A 24,452-nucleotide genomic window follows, 5' to 3' on the forward strand; every position below is an offset into this window, starting at 1 on the left:
TCCTTTTATGCAAACCTTTATTTCCAGTATATATATACTTTTTTTTCTCTACAATTCAAGAGGAAAAAAAACAATTGGGGTGCATAGTTAATGAGAGGGGAGAACGTTGGACAGTATTACAGAAACAGGAGTAGGAGGTGGGAGTTGCACATTCACTTTATAGTTCTTAAAGGAAGCATCACGTTAGAGACTGAGGGGGTTGAGTCGGGTCAGTCAGTGACTGCCTCACAGTAAGCGGGTGTGTGTTTTGGTGGGTGAGAGGGCGAGCTGTTTTCCTCTGCACGAGCCACATTAGCCCTCATGCTCAGCTTGGGCTTGACAGTGGTCGTTACAATTTAGCAAGCCATTATGGAAGTACAGCACTCTAACCCCAGTAACAAATAGCAAATGCACTGTACTGAGACATCAGTTAGGATGATACTGCCACTTGAGCCATTCAAGGCTGTCTAGGGACTGCTACCCACAGACAGTAACCCTGTGGGTGAGGCCAGTGAGGGAGTGAAAACAGCCCCTCCTCAGAACCCTGGACAGCTCCATGGAGTAGAGGATCATGGGTGAAAACTGTGTAAACCTGTGTGTGTTGTGATCCTAACAGGCAGTAACCTGGCTACCTATGAGCTCAGAGGAAATTCCTATCTATTTGACTATAGAGTAAACTGTGCTGTGGGTAGCTTCAGTTGGCTACAAATGCACACCCATTGTAATAAGGATTAAAATAGATACAACTTTTTTTTGCTTATTTGTTTGCTTGGCCTTGGTGGGCTAAAACTTAGAAAAGGAGTTTTAAAATGCAGTTTGGCCAGAGGACCTGTACTGTACTGTACAGTATACTGCAGGTTGGAGCAGGGGGTGTTCTCTGCACTGGAATGTGGGAAGCAGAGAGCAGACTTCACAAACTCTTGGCTTGGCAGTGTGAGTAGGAGTCGCTCTGGCAGTGGGCCGTAGGAAACCCATATTAGTATCAAATCAGATGATTATTACATCTATTATATAAGAAGCAGACAATGTTAGGACTGGATATGTTTATATTTCTGTCCTGACTTTCATTGTATCTCTTTATATTGAATACGTACACCTTGTGGCAATGTAATCTACAATGCATTATTAGCAAATTGGAGTATTCTTATTTGAGCTGCAGAGAATTCATGGCATGGATTAGCGTTGATTGGATTTCCCATGGTAGATAAGTATTTTGATAACATTGAACGTGAGATATAGCTCTATCATTTTCCAGGTTTTTGCTGTAGTAGTAAAACAGTGAAACATCATTGAAGTCTTCCTGTATTTCTGTGTACTGTCATAACGTGCACAAGGTATCAATACCGACAGACACATGACATTTGTTTCATTTCATGGTTGTGCAAGTGTGATAAGATTGTATCAAATGGTGCTTAATAATACTGTGCTGTAAATAATACTCGTAATACTACCAGCCATGCTGTTAGTCTATGTTGCCTGAGACGTTGGTTCACAGGGTGAGTTGTGTGGATCTGCCACGGTGATGCAGGCTTGAGCTGAATTCAGCTTTTAGTCTATCATAACATGCGGTCCACAATGCATCACTGCGGCTATGCGACTGCCTCTAGAGGATCACTACACTGGGCATGCTCACTGCTGCACCCCTGCAGCTCAGACATGCACAATCAGGCTCAGAGCTTGTGGATCTCAGCTCAGACATGGCCAGTTGAGCTCAGAGCTTGTGGATCTCAGCTCAGACATGGCTAGTCGAGCTCAGAGCTTGTTGATCTCAGTTCAGACATGGCTAGTTGAGCTCAGAGCTTGTGGAACTGCTCATACTGAGGGGCTTGAACAGACAGTGTTCTCCTAGAGATACTGAAGCAGTGAACAGTGAAGGACAACTCTGTACTTAGTAACACACAAGAAATACTGATGGTATTTCTGTACATTGTCAGATCTGATTAAAGTTACAGAAGGGACAACGAATCTGCAAACAACAAGATACGGATACAATAACTAGCCTTATGAATCATTTTCTTCATCGACATGATTCTTCTGAATACATCAACAGAGGGCTTGATTATACAAAGACACTGACAGACAAGGATCAACTGAATAGTATTGCTTTTCTCCCAGAGGCAGGCTTTGTGTGCTTTTCTCCAATGTCAAAGGAGTAATGGTTCACTGACTACATGGAACCAATTTTTTTTTTTTGTGTGTGTGTGTGTGTGTGTGTGTGTGTGTGTGTGTGTGTGTGTGTGTGTGTGTGGCAGATAGCACACCGCCATACCCAATATCTAGTTTCACGAGTTGGTTATTGCATCATCTGTTTTACTACCACAACAGCACATGAAAGTTGTCAATCTTATTGCTTCCATTAAACATAGGTATGTATGAATAGAATACAGAAACTACAGTGATGGTAAATGGTGAACAAGGTTGATCTATTGCCATCTCAACCTCTGTGATTCTGCAAGAACCTGCTGGAATGATGTTGCAATATCATGTATGTTACCTTGTGTTCTCTAAAGCTAAGACATTACATGGCAAAAGTTAAGTCCAGTGCCACTACTACATCCATCAAATGACCCTATAGGATTAAAATCACAACTATGGGATGTGGGTATGGCAGTGCTCTGTCTGAAAGCACACCCTGGCTCTCCATGTCACCAGGGCCCCTGGTAATTAAAAATAAAAGGTACTGCAGGTCAAGTGATAAGGAAGACCTTTCCAAAGATGCTAACCTCAACATGGTGAGGGAATAGAAGGAGGGAGGTCTAGAATGGATTATCCCTAGACAGACTAGTTGTCCCGATCTAACTCGTTTTCTATCTATCGCCACACACAATACGGTTATAATCAACCGGGCATCACCTTCCCTGCAAAGTCTAACACGTCGCTCTCCATTCCTCATATCAACCACATTCTAGATATTCATAAGGATACTCTACACGAGTACGGTTCCTATTAACACCCCTCCTAAGTCTACAGCACCACCCTGTCCCTAAACCCCCTGCACATTTTACTGTCTCAGGACGAGGAGACAGAGATGGAGGGGCCTATTACATTCCCATCTCAGATGAGTGAGCCCTACGAAGTGGACATTCATGTATAGTCCTAGCTCTGCAACTACAATGATACTTTACACACACCTAGACGTATAAAGGTGTGGTCGTCACTTCAAATGGCACCTCCGAATTTGAACAAATATGGATGTACAAGTAACACATTTGCTTTCGAAACAGGTTGAAAATGAGATAAATAAATTTAAACAGATAAGTTATGCCTTGGCCTGGTTTGAGATGCTCGCTTTGAGAATTGCATGTTTCCCATCGAGGCAATATAACATTCATTCTTGAGGGGGACGGAGTCATAAAGGAACGCTTTGATTACGGACAATGGACCTTTAGCATTCTGCAGCTCAAACTCATGCATATTAGTAGTGGGCCTTTTGGTTCATATGGCAGTTGATTTGAATACGGGACACTGTAGGCTACACAAGGTCAAGGGGTAGCGATGATGAGCCAGCTTGGCAGTTGGCGTCAGAGTCAATGGTGCAATGTTTTGCAGTATTGAAGATGGAGGGCATTATCCTGTTATAGGCTAATCACCACATTAACATTTTAGGGCTATGGGGGTTTGCATCAAATGAAGTGGATGTGAATAAACTGCAAGTAGCCTACAGATCCACTATGCATACAGGCCAGGTGATGACAGAACACTAGACAGCAGTCTTTCCTGTGGTATGGACGTGTCGCGTATATAAACAACATTCACATGCTAAGAAAATGCATTAGTTATTTGTTAGAAGCAGCATCATAAATGTTCATTCATTTCTACAGGGAAATGGGATACTGGGAATTGTCTTTACTTTAGGTCTTGATATTTTTATATTTTCTGTGTTTTTTTATATATTTTTTTTGTGTGTTTTTCATGGCGGTTTTAAGGCTCCCTAAAAGCGAAGGGAGCAGGAAGTGAGAACAGGCACCTGTGTTTCATCTAATGCAAAAATGTATCAAACCAGTTCCGGCCTGGATCTAATATACACTCCAATGACACCCTTCTTCCTCTTATCCTTTATCACATTCCTTTCCTCCGCAGTGACATTGTCCACATAACCAGCCCACTGCTTTGCCTTCCAAAGAACTGTATTTGTACTCTGTATGCAGATCTAATGAAGAGTCTAGACCTTAGTAACTGTAGCAGTCATTGATCATAGTGGTAAACATATTTGAGTTACTGTATATCCTATTGAATAGGCACAATTGATACTGTATGGAATTTGTTCCGGATCAGCTTTAAAGGCATTACCTTTCTGTCAAAAAATGGACTGTAAAGGTTCACTATAGTTAAGCTGTTTGCTCCCTGTAAAAGGTGTGCAGAGAGTACAAAGGATCTCCATCGGGCAGTAGGCTACCTTAAATATGTCTCTTAATAAAAAGAGCTGTAGAGATGGTCAGAATATATTTTTCTGTTGTAGAGTATACAATATGGCAGTTAGTAGAACTTGGCAGTGTGTGAGTTACTGTGTGTGTGTTTATTGGGATGAATCTTGTCCTGGAGGCAGCTCTGCAGGGTGGTCACTAGCTGGTTTAGCCACAAAGTCAACATCTGATTATAAACCAGAGGAGGCTGGTGGGAGGAGCTATAGGAGGACAGGCTCATTGTAATGACTGGAATGGAATGATGGAAAGGTGTCAAACACATTAAACATATGGAAACCACGTTTGACTCCATTCCATTGATTCCATTCCAGGCATTACAATGAGTCCATCCTCCTCAGAAATGTTCGGAAAGTAGGCTTTGCGCCGATTCAGATAAATACCTCAGTAAACTCCAAATTGGATACACAATCTTTAGGGTGTGTCATTGGAGTGTCTGATCCAGCCCTGATCAGTTATCATGTTCCCCAAAATCTCTAGCACAATTTAAAATATACATTTGACATACTATTTCACATTGGTTTATGTTATACTTTTGTCATTAGATAAAGATAAAACAGTTCATTGATAATAGCTTTCTTTCTATGCCTGTTCAATATATTTGCATGTGTACATATATACATGTACAGACATATATGTACATATACATAGGTGCACATGTTTCATGCCTTTGGTGTGGCTTTGTTGTCCGCTTTGGCTGCGTTGAGTCCATTTTCTGTGTTGTCCTGTCCTGAGCTCACAAGGCACTCTTTACTGTGAGAGGAGAGAGAGAGAGCGATAGAGCGAGAGAGAGAGAGTCAGAGTCAGTGTGAAGAACTAAAGGCAAGTAAAGAAATGTTGATAAAGGCATGCATACCAATGTTCCATGACAGTTTCAAAGGGGGGAGGCAGTAGCCGAAGAGCTGTCGGTTCGAATCCCAGCGCTGACGGGAAAAATGTGAAGGGGATGAGCTGGCAACCAGAGGGTTGCTGGCATTAATATCTCAGATGCCCTTGAGCAAGGCACTTAAACTCCCAAACAGCTCAATGGGTGCCACTCTGTGGCTGATCCTGTGCTGCTCCCAGCCTGCAGCCGCACACACTCATATAATACATACTAACTGCATACTCTGCCATCACTTATACACCTGAGTTTTGAATCACTTACTTCTTCTCCGCAGACTTTTTTAGGATGAGGAGCACCACAGTCTTTGTCACCATGACAACAATGATCAAGCCGATGACTCCGCCAACGACAGACACGATGATGGTGGTTACGGTATTGTCAACCACTTTCACTGGGGAGAGGAGGTGGATAACAAGAGAGAGGGTGGAAGGGAGGAAGGAATGGTGAGAGGAAGAGAGGGTTCAATAAGATGAGTATTCAGCTGTTTCCCTATAATGATAGTCAGGTGTACGTTCTGTCTAGGAGAATATGAAGAAGTCATGTGATGCAGATCTTTGACATCATGCATCAAAGATCTGGTGTATCTGTAAAACCTTCAAGAAAAACAAACTGGCAAACATCTTTTACCAGGCGACGATGAGAGAGAAGGAGGGAAGGATAGAGGAGGTGTGGATCAGTCTCACAACCACAGCGCTGGGAGATCGATTGATCCGCTCATGAGGAGATAGGATACATTTCCATATAGCTTTTACCTCCAAGGAATTGATTCTAGTGCATACTGTGTATACACTACAATCAACACATTCGGTTGGACAATAAATAGATGATGCTGCAACATAACACTTGACCATGGAACTGATATCGGGGTATTCTTGAGCCATTATACAATGTGGAACTTAGACACATGACAAATGAAGCAGATATTTGCCCCTACTTCCACTTGAAGACATCAAAAACACTGGTGACTGGGTGGCCTAAACCTAAAGTAGGAAAATGTCGTCAATGGGTATGTCGTATGCAGTCAGGGAGTGTGCAGTGCCTTACACTCATCCACCACGAACAGGGTGAAGATGGCGCTATGATTGCGGTTCTTCTCCTTGGGGTTCCGGGCGAAACAGGTGTACTCTCCCTCGTCCTCGAAGGTCACGTTGAAAAGCAGGATGGAGATGTTGTTGTGCTTACTGCTGCCCACAAACTCTATCCGCTCCTGGTACACCTGCACCCGTGGTTCCACACCTTCTATAGGGATCACTGCCTCACACAGCTGGAGAGGAATCGGGAGGGGGAGAGGGAGAGGGAGAAGAGGAGGGAGTGGAAGAGGGATAGGGAGAACAGGAGGAAGAGAGAGAGGAGGAATGTGGTAGAGAACAGGGGTGAGGGGGAGAGATGTTGAGATATGAGTGGGATGTCACGTTGCTCATTGGGGGGGGGGGGTGTTAGTGAGGGAGATGACCATGTCAGTCGGTGTCGTGCCTTCGCCATGGTGCCGTTGTCGTTGTAGTGCCAGTTGAAGTAGAGGTTCTTGATGCCGATGCAGCTGGAGTAGATGCAGGGTAACAGCACCGTGCTGCCGTTCATCGCTTCCATGAAGGGCACCTTCCCCACTGACACCTCCAGCGCTGAAGCACACCATACCCCTGGAAGGGAGGAGGGGGGGAAGGAGAGAGAGAGAGAGAATATGATTAGATTTGTAAGTAAACAATTGGGGATTCAATGATTTGGCACACTGGAAGACAGAAATTGAAATGCTCTAGAGAGAGAGAAAGAGAGAACGAGGAAGAGAAAGAGGACATAATTTGTTTTTCTCCAACAGCAGTAGCCTACATGACCGTTCTTCTCTTATCTCCAGCTATTTTTATAGTGGCCTGGCTGTTAAATGGCTGTTAGTATCATCACTTACCCAAAGGGCTGACACTGGGGCACAATACACACAGGTGTGTACATGCATACACACCTCAACCAGCTCTCACAGTCTCACGTCAGAAATAGATGTTCATCGATGTTTCTCAAAATTCAAAGTTGTTGCAAACGTCAAATAACCTTAAATAAAAGTATTTAAGGTTAAGTATAGGCATTATCTCTGAAATCTTAAGGTTAGGCATTAACTCTGAATGGTTAAGGTAAGGGTTAAGGTTCGGTATAGGCTTAAAACAAAAATCTCAAAAATAACATTCTATTGCTGAATTTCAACTTGCAACGTGGAATCTGAGGCAGATGCTTACACCCAACTGCTATCCCCGTCCAAAACGCTCTAGCAAATCAAATCAAATCCGAAACCTTCAGCGCTCACCGTTGCCCCTAGTGGCCAGTTTTCACGTCGTCACCCAATGTCCTCAGACATGGACGGACGTCGAATACTGATTTGTGTAATGGGTGACATGGCTGGTCAACCTAGGCCAATATAGCCCTCATATGTGTTTGTTTGTGTGTTTGAGTGTGTGTCCATCACGAGTCAACATGCCTCCCTAATCAAAGCATCAGCGTGATCTCCAACATATTTGAGTCCATTCTAGTCTACTGCATCCAAATCAAGTAGCCTATTCAAGTGTGTTTTCAAGGGAGAGCGAGTGAAAGAGTGGGAAAGCAAAAAGAGAAAAATAATGGATGGATGTGTGTGGGTGGGTGGGTAGAAGGAGGAGGGACAGAGAGAGAGGGAGAGAAAGAGAGTGATAGAGAGTGGAGGAGGAAAGAGAGACAGAGAGAAAGGGCCGGTTGTTTTCTGTCTGGTCCTGTGGGCCATGCAGTGCAGCACGCTGCAACACGGCGGGCGGTGGTATTCTCACCACGCGGCTTGGTGTCAGCGCTGAGAGGACTGCACGGGGGCTATTTTTAAATCCTCTCGTCCCATCTCAATATTTCATTCTGGGAAAGAGATAGTGAGTGTGTGTGCTGAGTGTATGGGCCTGTAAACAACTCTGGTACGAGTGAGTGTGTTTTTTGGATGATAAATGACTGAAGACTATAGTACTGCAGTCACACCAGCCTTGCACAACATGGCAATAGATCAGATCAGGAGAACCAAGCAATCCCATCAGCCAATTACCCCAGCTCAGCGCAGCTCCTGCGTTACCAGGGGCTGGTAATTAATGAAATGAATGTGTTTGTACTTGGCCAATAGTACTGTATGTTAACACACTGTGATGTGACGATAATTGCCAGTAGACGGGTGGGTTGGTAGCCTGGGTACCAGTCTGTTTCTGCTAACATTCCACTTCAAACACGGCACATGAGACGGTGTGCAAGGAGTGGAATGTTAGTAGAAACAGACTTGCACCCAGGCTAGTGGGTTGGCAACGCCACGACAAAGATGAAAAAGGCTCTGTATTGTTGTTACTCTGATCAGTCAGATAGCTAGCAACAATGACTAGAAGCATGAGTGCAGATGGCTTGTTTCAGCGAGCTAATGGGGCGTGCAAAGCAAGAGTCCCCACGTTAAATCTTCAACATACTTCTTTTCATTATATTTTTTCATTAGCACGCTATTCCTCTTACACCATTTAATCTAGAAATGTCATTCAAACTTTAAAACGTGTAGACTGGTCTGGACTGAGTTGCTTGTATAAAACGTTACCATATATTTGATACTTTTTAAGCTACGAAACTTTTTGTCTTTTCTTTTGTCCTCCATCCACTTTCAAAGGATTTCCTCATCATTCTAAAGGCCTCATTGTGACATCATCACTTTCAACATTCCATTCACTGGGTGTGGTATATGGTCAATATACCACAGCTAAGGGCTGTTCTTATGCATGATGCAACATGGAGTGCATGGATACAGCCCTCAGCCGTGGTATATTGACCATATACCACAAACCCCCGAAATGCCTTATTGCTATTATGAACTGGTTACCAGCGTAATTAGAGCAGTAGAAATACATGTTTTATCATACCCGTGGTATACGGTCTGATATACCATGGCTGTCAGCCAATCAGTATTCAGGGCTCAAACCATCCAGTTTATAATGCAATTTTTGACACATATCAGCTACTTTGGGCACTTTGCCAAGACAACAATTGCTATTCAAATCTGAAATTGGAACATAATGATCTGTTACCAATCTAACAATACAGCTGTTTTAGTAACTGCATTAATACATTTTCCCCAACTTTTCCCAAACAACTACCGTTTTGACCACTCCACCAACAAGTCAGACAAAAACTTAGAGCATATTAAATCTTCCTCTACCTCTCTGATTTTGAAATCTGAAAGCAGAACAGGAATAGCTTCTACCAATCAATAGGTAGAGCTCTTTTAGTAACCCATCGACTGCTTTTATTAAAGATGCAGTAAGTTATGTCAGAAGCTAGCAGATTCACTACTTACCAACAGCTGTAAATATCAATACAACTACATCACATTTTGAAATGAACTTTCCTGTCTTTGTCTAACAACACTATTATGAATCTAGCACAGAAGTTGTGTGGGTCAGAGTGCAGTATTAATTTAGTTTCATAGCACAAACGTTTGCTAGCATGTTTCTCACACTGGCTTTAGCCATGGAGGGAGCAGGCTTGCTAAGGCAACTGTTGCCTAGCAACATGTGCCTCAGAGGGAGACAACATCTACATAGCACGACAAGTTCCCATGATTTGTGAATCTGTTTTGGACCGAACAGCTAGCGTTAAGATTTCTAATGCTTCCCTGATCTGGGCAACCTGCAATGATACAGTGAAGATCTCTAATGCGCACTAGCTTCGTCCTCATTCTCAGGATCGTGCCCCGTGCTATAAATACCTGGCTAGTTTGCCTCTCTGTAAAGAGAATGGTGGGCTCTACGTTGATCCTTCTGCTCTGATTGGATAGAGCGAAGCTGTTGCGTTCACTCACTTCATATTTCACCCGGTCACTTCTCATCGCACGTCTTTCAGTTTTCGCATGTAACAACTGCAGTTTAGAGACTGACCACAACCACACAACTATTGTCCACAACTACTGACCACAATTACTGACCACAGCCACACAACTACTGACCATATCCACACAACTACTGACCACAACTACTGGCCACTACTGACCATAACTACTGACTAAAACTAACGGACCGCAACTACAGACCGTAACTACTGACCACAACTACTAACCTCAAATGCTGAACATAACCCCTGACCACAACTACTGACCACAATCACATAACTACTGACCATAACTACTGATCACAACTACTGATCACTACTGGCCATAACTACTGACTAAAACTACTGACTAAAACTACTGACCACAACTACTGACCACTACTGAGCACAGCTATTGACTAAAACTACTGACCACAACACCTGACCAAAACGACTGACCACAATCACTGACCACAACTACTGACCACAACCGCGCAACTACTGACCACAACCACACAACTAGTGACCACACAATTACTGAACCACACAACGAGTGACCACACAATTACTGAACCACACAACTAGTGACCACACAACTAGTGACCACACAATTACTAAACCACACAACTTCTGACCACAATCACACAACTACTGACCATAACTACTGTGCACAATTACTGACAACACAACAACAGACCATAACTCCTGACCTCAACTACTGACCACAACCACACAACTGCTGATGACAATGTATTTGAAAGACAAATACGTTCTTTATTGGGCAAAATGAATATATGCAGAGGAAAACGAGTTTATGTTGTCAAAAATCATTTGATTGTAAGCCAACCCTGTCTGTTTTTTTTGCAACATTTTTTTTTTTTTGTGCTGGTGGACAACCCGCCTGTCTATTATAAATGTGTCCTTTAAGGGTTATGTCCACTGCACAGGTTCCATCTTGAGCCAGCCCAGCCCAGTCCCACCTAGCCCAGCCCCACTTAGCCCACTCCCACCTAGCCCAGCCTAGCCCACTCTGCCCCAGACCAGTCTAGCTCACTCCCATCTAGCCCACTCCCACCCAGCCCAGCCTAGCCCACTCCGCCCAAGCCCAGTCTAGCTCACTCCCACCTAGCCCACTCCCACCCAGCCCAGCCTAGCTCACTCTGTCCCAGCCCAGCCTAGCCCACTCTGCCCCAGCCCAGTCTAACTCACTCCCATCTAGCCCACTCCCACCTAGCCCACTCCCACAGCCACTCAGCCAAGCCCAAACCCACCTAGCCCACTCCTACTCAGCTCAGCCTAGCCCACTCCCACCGAGCCCACTCCCACTCAGCTCAGGCTAGCTCACTTCCACCTAGCCCACTCCCACCCAGTCCCACCTAGCATAGTCCTACCTAGCCCAGCCCAGTCCCACTTAGCCCAGTCCCACCTATGCAAGCCCCATCTAGCCAAGTTCCACCTATCCAAGCCTAGTCCCACCCAGCCCAGTCCCACCTAGCACAGTCCCACCTAGTCCAGCATAAACTAGCCCAGTCCCACCAAGGCTCTAGCTTTCCCTCCCTATGCTGAGATGGAGCCTCCCATTCAGCTCCAAGATCAATGGTGCTGTATATAGCCGAAGCTTTTGATTGGCTCATTTTCACTCTGACCGGTGGATGTGTGCCATTATGGAACAATTAATCATTAGTGATGCCTATTACGATAGGAGTGTTCACATTTCAGCGGGTGTCACGGCTCTGTGATCCACAGAGAGGTGATGATGATGCACAAAAATAAGATGTCTTCATGATGGGAAGCTAGGAGGGGGGTTTGTGTGTTGAAGGATGGTGGCTGCAGTGGTGGATGGTTGTGTTTGCGTGTCAAAGGATGGTGGCTGTAGTGGTGGATGGGTGTGTTTGTAGAAAATGCATTCAACTTGTTAGTGGCATTGATCTATTTCCGTTATCTATACTGAAAAAAAAATGCAACATGTAAAGTGTTGGATCCCATGTTTCATGAGCTAAAATGAAAGATCCCAGAAATGTTCCATACGCACAGAAAGTGTATTTCTCTTAGATTTTGTGCAGAAATTTGTTTGCATTCCTGTTAGTGAGCATTTCTCCTTTGCCAAGATAATCCATCCACCTGACAGGTGTGGCATATCAAGAAGCTAAACAGCATGATCATTACACAGGTGCACCTTGTGCTGGGGACAATAAAAGGCCACTCTAAAATGTACAGTTTTGAGGGAGATTGCAATTGGCATGCAGACTGCAGGATTGTCCACCAGAGCTGTTGTTCAGATAATTTAATGTTAATTTCTCTACCATAAGTCGCCTCCAATGTCATTTTAGAGAATTTGGCAGTATGTCCAACCGGCCTCACAACCGCAGAGCACGTGAATCCACACCAGCCCAGGACCTCCACCTCCGGCTTCTTCACCTGTGGGATCGTTTGAGACCAGCCACCCGGACAGCTGATGAAACAGAGGAGTATTTCTGTCTGTAATTAAGCCCTTTTTTGGGGAAAAACTCACTCTGATTGGCTGGGCCTGGCTCCCCAGTATGTGGGCCTTTGCCCTCCCAGGCCCACCCATAGCTGCGCCTCTGCCCAGTCATGTGAATCCCATAGATTAGGGCCTACTTAATTTATTTCAATGGACTGATTTTCTTATATGACCTGTAACTCAGTAGAATTGTTGCAGGTTGCGTTTATATTTTTGTTCAGTATACTGTAACTCATTGCAGATCTATAGAAAATTTGCTGTGCCAATGAATGACAATACAGTCTCAAATGACAAGATATTGACTGAAAAAGGTTGTCTTATTAAAAGAGTTTGTCCTTGGCTGTGATTGAACAGCTATTTTAAAGCAACTTGCTAAGAAAAACAATTAACAATTCAACAGATCATTAATTGCACCGATTAACTGAGGCAATTACCGCATTAGATCATACTTTATGAATATCCCATCTGAAATCTACCCCTAGCTCCTACCCCCTAGCCCCTAACACCTAGTCCCTAGACTCTAGATATTTCAGTCCAAATAGTCTTGGTCATATTTAAATTGCATCTGAACTCTAACCCTGTCATCCGCATTGCGTAATCAATATGGTGTGAATTCCACATAGAGGGCTAGTTGGAGCTATTGGCATATAGTTTATACCCATCCAATCCACTGTCACATCTTGACAGATGGTTCTTTTTACTGGGCCGCTGTGGCTGAGAATGACAGAGGTTGAGAATGACAGAGGCTAGCATCAATCACACTTCAGCAGAGGGAACTGACTGATGGAAGCAGAGGGAGAATTAGCGAGGGGTACCTGAGAGGACGCTGGCGGATGCAAAACAAACTAAGCTCCCTATTTTGTACTACTTCACGTTTGCCTTCCCTGGTAATCTCCCTTACCTATTTCTAGGGATGCACATGCATAGACATACGGTTTACACAAACATTTGCACGCACGCACACTTCCCTGGTCAGCATCGCAATATATCCCTCCCTCCCTCCCTTTCTCTCTCTCTCTCTGTAATGCAGCAGAGTAATGCTGCAGCGGCTTAATATATTCTGTTTCTCTCTCTGCCTCCTTCTCTCTCGCTCTCTCTCTCTCGCTCTCTCTCTTACTGGCACTCTATTTCCCTCCTCTTTGTCCCATACTCCCTGCTCATCTACTCCTCATCTTTACACAATTCATAGGAAACAGTTTTGTGGTATTGTTGATGTTGGCCCTCAAGGGCTCTGAGGCAGCTATAAGCTGTGTGATGCCAGCAGTGCTGGGCTAGCTAGGTTGGGGACAGCACGGCTGGTGAGTCACGTGTGTGTGCTGTGGGTCCCTGGAGGGCAGGACAGGACTAATCTCTCAGTGGTTTTGATTAAAGAACCACTTTTCTGCTCACCAGTCTCGACTGCCTGCCTGCTGCCTGGCAAATATATTACCTCCCATCACTTTGTCACACACACACACACACACACACACACACACACACACACACACACACACACACACACACACACACACACACACACACACACACACACACACACACACACACACACACACACACACACACACACACACACACACACACACACACACACACACACACACACACACACACACACACACAATCTTTTCCTCTAGAGAGAGAGAGAGAGAGAGAGAGAGAGAGAGAGAGACAGGTTTCCCGTGGACTGGTGTGTTGTTTATAGAGAAGGCTTGACTCCTTGTCCATTAGCCATGACTCAGCATACTGTTTAGTCTGTTGATGCAGTCAACTTGAAATTGTGGTGACACTGCTGTTATCGTAGTTTGAGAGTTTTACATTACTGTTATACAACCCTGTGATATCCATTGAATAAAGAATATTTCTGCTTACCTGATACGTGTTATTTGCCTTGAAGTTTAAGAGCTAGTGTCTACCGTGGTGCTCATATCATGACTAAGCACATTTTTAAGCATGTGGTGTGTGTGTGTGTGTGTGTGTGCGTCTAAATACTTCAACTTGCCTGTCTGCGCATCTGTGAGGTGTTTACTTGTTTGTCCTCTAAGATACATGTCTAGACTAGCAACCCAAACTCGCAGCCTCTCTGTCCTCTCCTGATTCTCTTAGTGGCCCTTGTGAATGCATCACAGCTGTGATACCTCATGCTAATCTCAGACTAAATCAAGAACAACTGTCCTCGACCCTCGACCTCGACTTGGTCAGACACTGGGGAAGACTATTTCCACTCAAACTTTTATTTATCCGTTCTTTCATGGGAGCTCCTAAAGTAACTAAGCTCTGGTACAATGCATATATTTCTGTAGTCTCTCCATCCCTCTCCTACTTCCCTCTTCACGTTCCTACTTCTTCACTAAGTTAAGCCTCTCTCATTCAATTTCTCTGACCCGCTCTTCCTTCATCTTCCTCTCTCCGTGCGCATTTACTAGTGGCCGCCTGGCCTTAGCCCGGCGCTTGGTTATCCAGCTGGTCCCTTGAGCCTTCCAATTAGTGACTACAGGAGTAGGCATCTCTATTGCGCACGGAAACGCATCCGACGGTTTTATAACACAGTCCGACAGAAACCTGTGAGTCACTCCATAGACCTGAGAATGAGCCTCAACCTCAGCCTGAGTAGAGCAGTGAAGTACAATAAGTACACTCAGCCTGCGCAGCTGGCCTCTCTCTCTCTCTCTGTCTCTCTGGTCCTCTTACAGGCATACTGCTCCCCTCAGCTACAGCACACCAAAGCAAAGTGCAGAGTGGAGACGTTGGTTATTCTTGGATCACTGTGGGTAACATTGCTTCAGCTACACTGGCGAAAGACAAGGAAACGAAGAAAATAACCTAAACAGCGGCACCACATAATCATATCAGACCCCCATTAGAACAAGAACAGAATTTGGATTTCTCCAAAAGGCGCTATCTTCTTTCCCCAATATGTGGCCTCCCTTTGGGCATTGCCACTTTGGGAAGTCAATCGAGGTTGCCAAGTCTACCTTTAGCTGTGATCTAACTTAATCATGGAACACTGAACGCGGAGCATAATGGTTTTGGATGCCATTATAGAGATCATTTATCTAAGCATTTTTGTTGAGAGCATCATCCTTTATCATTATCCTCAGAAATTGTTTCCAATTCCAGTGGGACTATGCCATACTGTATTAGCACACATGAGGCATTGTTCAACTTATTTAAAAACAGGAAGACACAAAAATTCTAGTCTACAATAGACCCATACACCATAGCAAGCATCCACCAACCCCAGGGATAGGAATTCATTAAAACATCTGCCTTCAATCAACTCCTCAGCCGTGACCCTTCGGTGTGTACCTTCTATGGGCTGCATTCAGGCTCTCAATTTACAGGCATAACTCATTTCCCTTGTAACCTACATGGGAAATCTCTTGACAATTACTAGAACGTACCCTTCATACAAAAGGAAAATTGAACTGCTATAAATGTCTTTCTGGTTAATTTGGACTGTTTTTTGGGGGGGGGGGTTGGAAATATCCAAGAAAAACGTTGATGCAGTCCTTGTTAAAAGAAATTATAATCTACCTTATTCTCCCAAGGTACCTTAATTCATGAAGTCATCAAACATGCCCTCATAACCTTGACATACATAATCCTCCAGTAAATCCAAATGACCCAACCATGACGCAACCACCTATGATTTTAGTACAGCAATTCAAACCATCAGCTCAGCAGGTGTGCAGTACAAAAACAAGTGCCACTGCAGCGTTTCAGTCTAACATTATAACAACTGATCACAGCAAGGGGTCCATCGTCACACACTAATCCATGTACTTCAATGTCGCAGACAATGCCCGCGCATGGTGTTAGTATTACAACACATTGCTATGTACAGGCCGTCACCACGGTGCAGTAACACTACACAGGGGAGGAGTGCTGAGTGTCCGTGTGTGTGGTCTGGGGAGTACATATCTGTATGTGGGTGAGGGTTGATGACATTCAAAACTCTGTGTCACTCACTCTCACTCTACCTGTGCTTGCCTGCCGGCCTGTGTGTGTCTGTGGGGGGATTCTTACGGTTTTGGCAGGGCTGTAGTAACTATTCGTCCTGTAAGAGTGGCGTGTGTCTGAAGAGGTTATGACATCAGACCGGGGTGTGGACGTAGGTATTGGCAAGGGTAGCTTAAGACGAGTACAGGTTGAACACCTGGTGCTGCCGGCCCGCCCCATGACCATGGCACAGTTCAGACTAATCTGTGGATCAACAGGACGTCAGGAGCTCATAACCAGGACACCCTTTCTATAACACCCACGTCACACTTGTCACACACAGAGATCATTAAATGCACATGCCTCAGCACTTACAGTACATGCAAACACATTTACATACAATTGTTAACATACACGCAAGCATTCACACGCTCACACACACACACACACACACACACACACACACACACACACACACACACACACACACACACACACACACACACACACACACACACACACACACACACACACACACACGGATCCCTTCCCAAAGCCATTTCCATTCACAACAACTTAACAAGCCAACATCACAAGCCATACCAAAGAACCTCTAAAAAGGCCAGACCCTTAGTTATAGTGGGGCTAAGAGGACAGGTGCAGCTAGGAAGAGAGAGGACCCCCCTGCTCCCCCCACCCTCCCTTCCCCCAATGTAACCCCTAGAGTCAAATGCTACACCATAATACATGATCAAAGTCTTGACCTCCCAAGACTTGGCATGCCAGTGCATTATCTCAGGAGTCTACAAACCACAGGTATTTATAGGGCGTCACATGTGTGTACATGATTTGAACGGCTTAAAATCAACTGTATTTTTAGCTACGCGACAGATATCCACCGGGATAGTTTACATGGCTATTTCAGAGATAAAGCATCACTACCCCCCCAGGAATTCAATGCCTTGGTAATGGTCAACGTTATCTGATAGCAGACCCAACCACATATCCACCCAGTCTGATCCTGCAAACTTGACTTCATATAGGGAGCTGAATGCAGCTTCAAGTTAGATATACATGCTTAGAAGAAAAAAATAAATCTAATCAAATCTTGGTCACGTGCAGATATTTTGCAGATGTTATCGCAGGTGCAGCGAAATGCTTGTGATTCTAGCTCCACAGAACAAAACAGTACAAACAGTTCAAAACAAAACATTGAAATTAATGAATTAATAATTATCAATACGACCAATGTCAGAATATAAATACATACAGTACCAGTCAAAAGTTTGGAGACACCCACTCATTGAAGGGTTTTTCTTTATTTTACTATTTTCTACATTGTAGAATAATAGTGAAGACATCAAACTATGAAATAACACATATGGAATCATGTAGTAACCAAAAAAGTGTTAAACAAATCTAAATATATTATATACTTAAGATTCTTCAAAGTATCCATCCTTTGCCTTGATGATGTTTTTCCACACTCTTGGCATTCTCTCAACCAGCTTCATGAGGAATGCTTTTCCAACAGTTGTGAAGAATTTTCCACATATACTGAGCACTTGTTGGCTGCTTTTCCTTCACTCTGCGGTCCATTTCATCCCAAACCATCTCAATTGGGTTGAGGTTGGGTGATTGTGAAGGCCAGGTCATCTGATGCAGCACTCCATCACTCTCCATCTTGGTTAAATAGCCATTACACAGCCTGGAGGTGTGTTTTGGGTCATTGTCTTGTTGAAAAATAAATGAAAGTCCCACTAAGTGCAAACCAGATGGGATGGCGTATAGCTGCAGAATGCTGTGGTAGCCATGCTGGTTAAGTGTGGCTTGAATTCTAAATAAATCACTGACAGTGTCACCAGCAAAGCACCCCCCCCCCCCCACACCATCACACTTCCTCCATGCTTCAAGGTGAGAACCACACATGCCGAGATAATCCATTCACCTACTCTGCATCTCACAAAGACACGGTGGTTGGAACCAAAAATCTCCAATTTGGACTCATCAGACCAAAGGACAGAGTTCCACCGGTCTAATGACCACTGCTCGTGTTTCTTGGCCCAAGCAAGTCTCTTCTTCTTATTGGTGTCCTTTAGTAGTGGTTTCTTTGCAGCAATTCGACCATAAAGGCCTGATTCACGCAGTGTCCTCTGAACAGTTGATGTTGAGATGTGTCTGTTACTGGAAATCTGCGAAGCATTTATTTGGGCTGGTAACTCTAATGAAATTATCCTCTGCAGCAGAGGTAACTCTTGGTCTTCCTTTGCTGTGGCGGTCCTCGTGGCAGTCAGTTTCATCATAGTGCTTGATGGCTTTTGTGACTAAACTTGAAGAAACTTTAAAAGTTCTTGAATTTTCCCATATTGACTCACCTTCATGTCTTAAAGTCATGGTTGACTATCGTTTCTCTTTGCTTATTTGAGGTTTCTTGCCATAATATGGACTTGGTATTTTACCAGATAGGGCTATCTTCTGTATACCACCCCTACCTTGTCACAACATAACTGATTCGCTCAAACAAATTAAGAAATAAATAAATTCCACAAATTAACTTTTAACAAGGCACACCTGTTAAAAAAGTAACACAATAACATAACAATAACGAGGCTATGTACAGGGGGTGCCGGTACAGAGTCAGTGTGCGGGGGTACATGTTAGTTGAGGTAATTTGTACATGTAGGTAGGGGTGAAGTGACTATGCATCTATAATAAACAGCGAGTAGCAGAAGTGTACAAAATAAATGGAGTGGTCAATGTAATAGTCCGGTGGCCATTTGATTAGTTGTTCATCAGTCTTATTGCTTGGGAGTATAAGCTGTTAAGGAGCCTTTTGGTCCTAGACTTGGCGCTCCGGTACCGCTTGCCGTGCGGTAGCAGAGAAAACAGTCTATGACTTGGGTGACTGGAGTCTCTGACAATTGTATGGGCTTTCCTATGACACTGCTCTCTGTAGCACCTTACGGTCAGACGCCGAGCAGATGCCATACCAGGCGGTGATGCAACCGGTCAGGATGCTCTCAATGGTGCAGCAGTATAACTTTTTGAGTATCTGGGAACCCATGCCAAATCTTTTCAGTCTCCTGAGGGGGAAAAGGTTTTGTCGTGCCCTCTTCACGACTGTCTTCATGTGTTTGGACCATGATAGTTCGTTGGTGATGTGGACACCAAGGAACTTGAAAATGTTGTGGGTGAACAAGGATTACAGGAGGGGACTAAGTACACACCCCTGAGGGGCCCCAGTGTTGAGGATCAGGGTGGCAGATGTGTTGTTGCCTACCCTTATCACCTGGGGGCGACCCGTCAGGAAGTCCAGGATCCAGTTGCAGAGGGAGGTGTTTAGTCCCAGGGTCCTTAGCTTAGTGATGCGCATCGTGGGCACTCTGGTGTTATCACCATAGTGCCAAAACCATAGTGACTATGCTGAGCTGTAGTCAATGAACAACATTCTCACATAGGTGTTCCTTTTGTCCAGGTGGGAAAGGGCAGTGTGGAGTGCGATTGAGATTGCATCATCTGTGGATCTGTTGGGGCGGTCTGCGAATTGGAATGGGTCTAGGGTATCCGGGAGGATGCTGTTGATGTGAGCCATGACCAGCCTTTCAAAGCACTTCATGGCTACTGACGTGAGGGCAATGGGGCGGTAATCATTTAGGCAGTTTACCTTCACTTCCTTGGGCACAGGGGCTATGGTGGTCTGCATGAAACATGTAGGTATTACAGACTCAGTCACATCGGCTACCGAGAGAGTTGTCACACAGTCATCCAGAACAGCTGGTGCTCTCGTGCATGCTTGCTTGCCTAAAAGCGAGCATAAAAGGCATTTAGCTCATCTGGTAGGCTCACGTCACTAGGCAGCTCGCATCTGGTTTTCCCTTTGTAGTCCGTAATAGTTTTCAAGCCCTGCCACATCTGATGAGCATAAAAGCCGGTGTAGTAGGATTCAATCTTAATCCTGTATTGACGCTTTGCTTGTTTGATGGTTTGTCTGAGGGCATAGTGTCCCGCTCCTTGAAAGCGGCAGCTCTAGCCTTTAGCTCAATGCAGATGTTTCCTGTAATCCATGGCTTCTGGTTGGGATATGTACGTACGGTCACTGTGGGGTCGACGTCGTCGATCCACTTATTGATGAAGCCGATGACTGAGGTGGTATACTCCTCAATGCCATTGGATGAATCCCGGAACATATTCCAGTCTGTGCTAACGAAACAGTCCTGTAGCGTAGCATCCGCGTCATCTGACCACTTCCGTATTGAGCGAGTCACTGGTTCTTCCTGCTTTAGTTGTTGCTTGTAAGCAGGAATCAGAAGGAAAGAATTATGGACAGATTTTCCAAATGGAGGTTCGGGGAGAGCTTTGTATCAATCTATGCGCTACTTCTGGATGAGCATTTTGTTGTTTGCTTATGGCCTTATAGAGTTGGTTGAGTGCGGTCTTAGTGCCAGCATCGGTCTGTGGTGGTAAATAGAGGCTACTAATAATATAGATGAGAACACTCTTGGTAGACAGTGTGGTCTACAGCGTATCATAAGGTACTCTACCTCAGGCGAGTAATACCTTGATACTTATTTAATATTAGCCATTGCGCACCAGCTGTTATTGACAAAAAGACAGACCCACCCACCCATCGTCTTACGAGACGTAGCATCTCTGTTCTGCCGTTGCATGGAAAATCCCGCCAGCTTTATATTTTCCATGTCGTCGTTCAGCCACGACTCGGTGAAACATAAGATATTAGCAGTTCTTAATGTCCCGCTGGTAGGATAATCGTAATCGTTGGTCATCAATTTTTATTTTCCAATGATTGAATGTTAGCAAGTAGAATGGAAGGCAGTGGGAGTTTACTCGCTCGCCTATGGATTCTCAGAAGGCAGCCCGATCTGCGTCCTTTAATCCTCTATCTTTTCTTCACGCAAATGACAGAGATTTGGGCCTGTTCCCGGGAGAGCAATATATCCTTCTCGTCGGACTCGTTAAAGGAAAAAGCTTCTTCCAGTGCGTGGTGAATAATCGGTGTTCTGATGTCCAGAAGTTATTTTTGGTCATAAGAAACGGTAGCAGCAACACTATGTACAAAATAAGTAAATAATTAAGTTACAAACAACGCAAAAAAAACTAACAAAATAGCACAATTGGTCAGGAGCATGTAAAACGTCAGCCATCCTCTTCGGCGTCATCTTAGTCGGCGCCATCACTGTTGTTTCCATGTCATTTTAATGAAATTACGTTGAACCAAAGCAGAATAGACGTTAAATTGACATCTGTGCCCAGTGGGATGGAACTGGTCTGAGAAATTCTTGATATATTTAGCAAGCTCAGACTCCATTTCATCAGATAAGACCTTATGTGCCTCTGCTACTTTATCATAGCCTCTCTTTCATCCAGGTATGTTTGTTGTATTTTTTGTCAATGTACCCTTCAGTGTCATTCAGTCTATTTTTTCATAATTTGCTGCTGCTCGAATGGTCTTCTTCCCTTCTCTCCTTTCCTTGGCTGCACTCTCATGAACCTCAAGGGGGGCTAAACCACTGCTTGTTTTACATATGCATACACAGGGCATGTCTGTTCTGTACCAATACAAAATCTTGATTTCATATGCATGTTATATTGCAAAATACTATGCATATTATGCATAAAACTGACAAAATATAATCATAATTTGTATGGGGTATGGTAGCCATTGGCTCAACTTGCCCCTTGGCATCCGCCCTGTACCATGCCCTGAACTTTAGTCACTGTTACTAGCCGGCTACCAACCGGCACTCTACCTTGCACCTTAGAGACTGCTGCCCTATATAAATGACATATAGTTATTGAACACTGGTCACTTCAATAATGTTTATATACTGTGTTACCCACTTCATATGTACAGTGGGGAGAACAAGTATTTCATACACTGCCGATTTTGCAGGTTTTCCTACTTACAAAGCATGTAGAGGTCTGTAATTTTTATCATAGGTACACTTCAACTGTGAGAGACGGAATCTAAAACAAAAATCCAGAAAATCACATTGTATGATTTTTAAGTAAATAATTTGCATTTTATTGCATGACATAAGTATTTGATACATCAGAAAAGCAGAACTTAATATTTGGTACAGAAACCTTTGTTTGCAATTACAGAGATCATACGTTTCCTGTAGTTCTTGACCAGGTTTACACACACTGCAGCAGGGATTTTGGCCCACTCCTCCATACAGACCTTCTCCAGATCCTTCAGGTTTTGGGGCTGTCGCTGGGCAATACGGACTTTCAGCTCCCTCCAAAGATTTTCTATTGGGTTCAGGTCTGGAGACTGGCTAGGCCACTCCAGGACCTTGAGATGCTTCTTACAGAGCCACTCCTTAGTTGCCCTGGCTGTGTGTTTCGGGTCGTTGTCATGCTGGAAGACCCAGCCACGACCCATCTTCAATGCTCTTACTGAGGGAAGGAGGTTGTTGGCCAAGATCTCGCGATACATGGCCCCATCCATCCTCCCCTCAATACGGTGCAGTCGTCCTGTCCCCTTTGCAGAAAATCATCCCCAAAGAATGATGTTTCCACCTCCATGCTTCATGGTTGGGATGGTGTTCTTGGGGTTGTACTCATCCTTCTTCTTCCTCCAAACACGGTGAGTGGAGTTTAGACCAAAAAGCTCTATTTTTGTCTCATCAGACCACATGACCTTCTCCCATTCCTCCTCTGGATCATCCAGATGGTCATTGGCAAACTTCAGATGGGCCTGGACATGCGCTGGCTTGAGCAGGGGGACCTTGCGAGCGCTGCAGGATTTTAATCCATGATGGCGTAGTGTGTTACTAATGGTTTTCTTTGAGACTGTGGTCCCAGCTCTCTTCAGGTCATTGACCAGGTCCTGCCGTGTAGTTCTGGGCTGATCCCTCACCTTCCTCATGATCATTGATGCCCCACGAGGTGAGATCTTGCATGGAGCCCCAGACCGAGGGTGATTGACCGTCATCTTGAACTTCTTCCGTTTTCTAATAATTGCGCCAACAGTTGTTGCCTTCTCACCAAGCTGCTTGCCTATTGTCCTGTAGCCCATCCCAGCCTTGTGGAGTTCTACAATTTTATCCCTGATGTCCATACACAGCTCTCTGGTCTTGGCCATTGTGGAGAGGTTGGAGTCTGTTTGATTGAGTGTGTGGAAAGGTGTCTTTTATACAGGTAACGAGTTCAAACAGGTGCTGTTAATACAGGCAATGAGTGGAGAACAGGAGGGCTTCTTAAAGAAAAAGTAACAGGTCTGTGAGAACCGGAATTCTTACTGGTTGGTAGGTGATCAAATACTTATGTCATGCAATAAAATGCAAATTAATTACTTATAAATCATACAATGTGATTTTCTGGATTTTTGTTTTAGATTCCGTCTCTCACAGTTGAAGTGTACCTATGATAAAAAATTACAGACCTCTACATGCTTTTTAAGTAGGAGAACCTGCAAAATCGGCAGTGTATCAAATACTTGTTCTCCCCACTGTATATACTGTATTCTGGTCAAGGCTCATCCTACAGAACTACTGCTATTCACACCTTTTCTATTCCTACACTCTCCATACTGTCTATACACACCATCATATACATACAGTACCAGTCAAAGGTTCTACATTGTAGAATAATAGTGAAGACATCACAGCTGTCACGACTTCTGCCAAAGTTGATCCCTCTCCTTGTTCGGGTGGCGTTCGGCGGTCGACGTCACCGACCTTCTAGCCATCGCTGATCCACTTTTAATTTCCATTGGTTTTGTCTTGTCTTCCATCACACCTGGTTCCAATTCCATCAATTACATGTTGTGTATTAACCCTCTGTTCCCCCTCATGTCCTTGTCGGTAATTGTTTCTTGTAGTGCTTATGCACGGTATGCTGGTATTTGCCGGGTTTTGTTTGACCCATTTATTGTATTGTTCTGTTG

The 24,452-nt window shown here is 44.3% G+C and overlaps 1 protein-coding gene across 2 annotated transcripts in view; it reads right to left on the minus strand.

Moving 5' to 3' along the window:
• Positions 1-24,452, minus strand: part of LOC123729266 (sodium channel regulatory subunit beta-4) — a 32,350-nt gene continuing 7,898 nt past the window's right edge. Inside the window, exons 2-6 of one of the 2 annotated variants that reach the window (XM_045703569.2) lie at positions 6,760-6,923; positions 6,331-6,550; positions 5,548-5,677; positions 5,257-5,323; positions 1-5,153 (exon numbers count right to left, since the gene is read on the minus strand). In XM_045703569.2, coding sequence (XP_045559525.1) covers positions 5,275-5,323; positions 5,548-5,677; positions 6,331-6,550; positions 6,760-6,923 — 563 coding nt within the window. In that variant the 3' untranslated portion in view covers positions 1-5,153; positions 5,257-5,274. The remainder of the gene's footprint in view (positions 5,154-5,256; positions 5,324-5,547; positions 5,678-6,330; positions 6,551-6,759; positions 6,924-24,452) is intronic. The other variant, XM_045703568.2, reaches the window with a different exon arrangement.

This window comes from Salmo salar, chromosome 20 (assembly GCF_965601325.2).
Source record: "Salmo salar chromosome 20, fSalSal1, whole genome shotgun sequence".
Taxonomy (NCBI): Eukaryota; Metazoa; Chordata; class Actinopteri; order Salmoniformes; family Salmonidae; genus Salmo; species Salmo salar.